Raw genomic sequence first — 3,675 nt, 5'->3', positions numbered from 1 at the left:
TTCTCATCTTGTAACTACAGATCTAGTTTTCTTTCCAGCAAAATCTAGTATTTCCTCCCCATGGTTTCCTTTTAGCCAATATCTTGAGTGCCATTTCTTCATTTAGAAGTAAGAGATCCAGTTTTGGATTTCTTTGTAAAGCTTCTAGTTCTGGGCTGGAACATTCCACAGAAGGATCACTAGCGGGAAGCAAAACATTGTTCACCTTTCTCTTGAGGCCCTCAGTTGGAGGTTTGCACTCCAGATCTGTTTGGACACTCTTTGATGTGCTTCTCATTTGTGAAAACCATGCCTTCTCCTCCACCCCATCACCCCACCCTCCAATTTCAAACAACTTTGTGGGTGACAGTTTGGGAGCGCTTGGTAGAATGTAGGAGGAAAACAAAGAGGAGAAAAATGTCTGATGCAAAAGGAAATTTAATCAGAAGAACAAAAGAAACGATGAAGCATTGGTTCAATCCTAGCTGCAGGGTAGCTAAGCAGAAACATGAGTTTTAACTTGCTGTAGCAGACACCGGTTGCTTATAAATATATTGAGTGTTTCCGGATTCTAGACAAACATAGTTTTGGAGTCTGTCGGAATAATACATCTCCGTTTCCCCAGCAGGCTAGGTCCACGATCTCTACCACTTCCTCCAGTCCAGAAAGTACGAGCAGCAGTCAGAAAGGCAATCAACTCTCTTTTGGGGTGCCATCAGAAGAGAGAACGGGAAGACACAGAAGTCAACCGAAACCTGTCTAAGATTTCAGACCTGAGTTTGTGTTGTCAGAAGACAATGGTTCTGTCTTAAGTCCGTCAGTCTAAACATAGCATTCCGTTTCATGTTTTTCTTCTCCAGTTGTTCGGGGACCTCTGAGTTATTTCTTCCATGTTCAGTAACAGGACTAGATGTTTGAAGGGCCTCCATAGGAACCTCCATAAGATCTGCTGCTGAAGCCACCACTTCTGTATCCATTCCCTCCGCCGACAGAGTATCGGATCCGTCTATATCCACCAGAACCATATCCTGTGCCACCATAACCACCACCATATCCATGGGTACCATATCTGCCACTGCTGAACCCACCACCATGCCCACTACCACCACCGTACGCTCCACTGCCAAAGCCACTGTATCCACTACTGCCGTAACCACCACCATATCCACCACTGTGGTACCCAAGGCTACCACCATGTCGGTTGCTTCCACTTATTCGGCGGCCACTAGTCCAGCCACCTCCCATACTTCCCCTTGTTCCGCTAAGGGCGTAATCGCCACCAGTGACACTCACTGTTCCAATACTGCCTCTGCGACCTCTCATGCTGCTTCCTACTCCACCGCCCATAGTGCCTCCCATTCCAATACTACCTCTCCTTCCCCCCACACTAACCCCTGCTCCGCTATCTCCACTCCAACCTCCTGTGGTGACCCTTCTTCCACCAGTGCTCAAACTACCATGTCTGATGCTCTCAACTCCACTAGTGCCTAAATCACCCTCAGCGATGCTGCCAGTCCCAACACTGCCTCTGCGAACACCCATAGTGTCCCGTCCTCTGCTACCTCCACTCCAACCTATTGTAGAACCCCCAGCTCCAATACTGCCTCTCCGACCAACCATAGCTCCACCTTCACCACTGCCCAAATCACCACCAGTGATACTGCCCGTCCCAACACTGCCTCTCCGACCACCTACAGTGCCCCCTACTCTGCTACCTCCACTCCAACCTGCTGTGGTACCCCTTGGTCTACCAATGCCCAGATGACCACCTGTGCGTCCTCCAAGTCCTCCAATGCCCAGGTGACCACCTGTGGGTCCTCCAATGCCCAGGTGACCACCTGTGGGTCCTCCAAGTCCTCCAATGCCCAGGTGACCACCTGTGGGTCCTCCAATGCCCAGGTGACCACCTGTGGGTCCTCCAAGTCCTCCAATGCCCAGGTGACCACCTGTGGGTCCTCCAAGTCCTCCAATGCCCAAACCACCACCTCCTACTCCAACAACACCCAAGCCACCACCCATCCTACTCCCTACTCTGCTTCCATCACTCCAGCTACCACTTCCTGGACCCAAAGGACCCATACTTCCTCCAACAGTACCCTCAATGCCAATGCCACCTCCACCTCTCACCATGCCACCAAAGCCTGCACATGGATTGTGTTGTTCAATGCCAAAGACTTGGTCAGGGCAGTATAATGCTGGTCCTGGAATATTTAGGACAAAAGGAGGCGGCTGAATTGTGACAGTCGAGGCCGGACAGCTGGCATAGCACTCGGACATCATAGTGGGAGGACTGTTGCTCTGGAAAAGAAGAGAGAGAGGCAAGTGCTTAATTCAGCAGAAGTTTCTCTCAGATGAGGACCAATGGAGAAGAGTTTCCATGCTGATGCAGTTGGTAGAAAGAATACTAATGAAGACAGGGAAAGTCAGAAGTTCTGTGGAATATGCATTATCCAATTTCAGAATTAATTCACTTAATTCAGGAATAGAATTGTCCTCCTTTGTTTACCCGCCATCTAGTCCAGATATTGGAGTCCATCTCCCCTCAATTTGGCCAAGGATGAAGGGAGTCCCTTCCAACAAGATCTGGAGGATCATAGTTGGACCAATACTTGAGGTTCTTCAAAAGCCTTACTGTCTTTATTGTGATGGTGAATGGTCCAGCTTGAGCATCTATCTTACCTTGGTTCCTCACGGTCCTAAAACTCTAGAAACGTGAAGAAAGGACAGAAGACTTCTTTTGCTGCTGTGGGGAAAAGTGAGATGCAAACTAAAGCATCCATCCAATCATTTCAGTGAAGTGTAGCCATTGGCTAAATCTGCTTCTAAACATCTCCTAACTGGGAACATTGCAGGATCCTCAGAACCCAAAGACATGAAGAAGGTGCAAGAGAAGTGAAGTTATGGAACCCATCTCAAAGACATCACCTGCTCTTCATTCAGATCACCCTTGATCTTAGGGTAAAAGACACCTGCTCTGACTTACCTCGTTCTTCTCAATGGAAGGATCAAAAGACTCCAGAGAGGTGCTGAAGGAAGGTGCTGAGTGTCAAACGTCTTATACCTCTTGGTCCACCAACAGCTGAGCATGACTCACCACCGGGCTCAATGCCAACCATTGACACCTGAAAAGAAATTAGGATGAAGAAATCACCTGTGATTGATTATCAATGCAACACTAGTAAACAATTGCTGGCTTGTGTGCTTGCTCACCTATTCTTCCAGGTTCAGGATAATAAGGACTCCACCCTACGAGGTTACCCAAGAAGAGTAATGAATTTTTAGCCTTAATACTTTAAATACTGGGGTATCTCAGTTATGCACAGCTGCGTAAACACCTTGGGTACCATCCCAGACATGTCATGCCTACTCCAGTTGTTCTTAATTATCAGATGCCTCTGCATTTGTTAGAGATCTCTTGGTCCTATTTCTTGAAGACGCCCAACCTGGTCTGCAAATTCAACAAAATTGAAGAGCAGATATTTGTTCTGAATATAATCTATCCATCTCCTCCAAACTGAAATATATCTTTCCTGTGAACGATCTTTCAAGTAAGCAGAAATCTTAGACATTTCTGCAAGATTCGAAACTTTAAACACCCATTCTTCTATAGTAGGCAAACTATCCTTCTTCCAATATTGTCCCACCAGTAACCGTGCTGCTGTTATCATATTCAACATCAAATTAGTTTCTTTAACA

General features: G+C 47.1%; 1 protein-coding gene across 1 annotated transcript; it reads right to left on the bottom strand.

Annotated features, from left to right (window-relative positions):
• Window positions 1–885: 885 nt before the first annotated feature.
• LOC308675119 (uncharacterized protein) lies at window positions 886–2,259 on the bottom strand (the record flags this gene model as incomplete). The annotated part of the gene is made up of 1 exon (XM_081340120.1): window positions 886–2,259. One exon carries the CDS (start codon window positions 2,257–2,259, stop codon window positions 886–888), a length of 1,374 nt encoding a protein of 457 aa, XP_081196246.1.
• Between the last annotated feature and the right edge of the window lie 1,416 nt (window positions 2,260–3,675).

This window comes from Vipera berus, assembly GCF_964194415.1.
Source record: "Vipera berus genome assembly, chromosome: 16".
Taxonomy (NCBI): domain Eukaryota; kingdom Metazoa; phylum Chordata; class Lepidosauria; order Squamata; family Viperidae; genus Vipera; species Vipera berus.
This window is presented reverse-complemented; position numbering and strand designations above follow the sequence as displayed.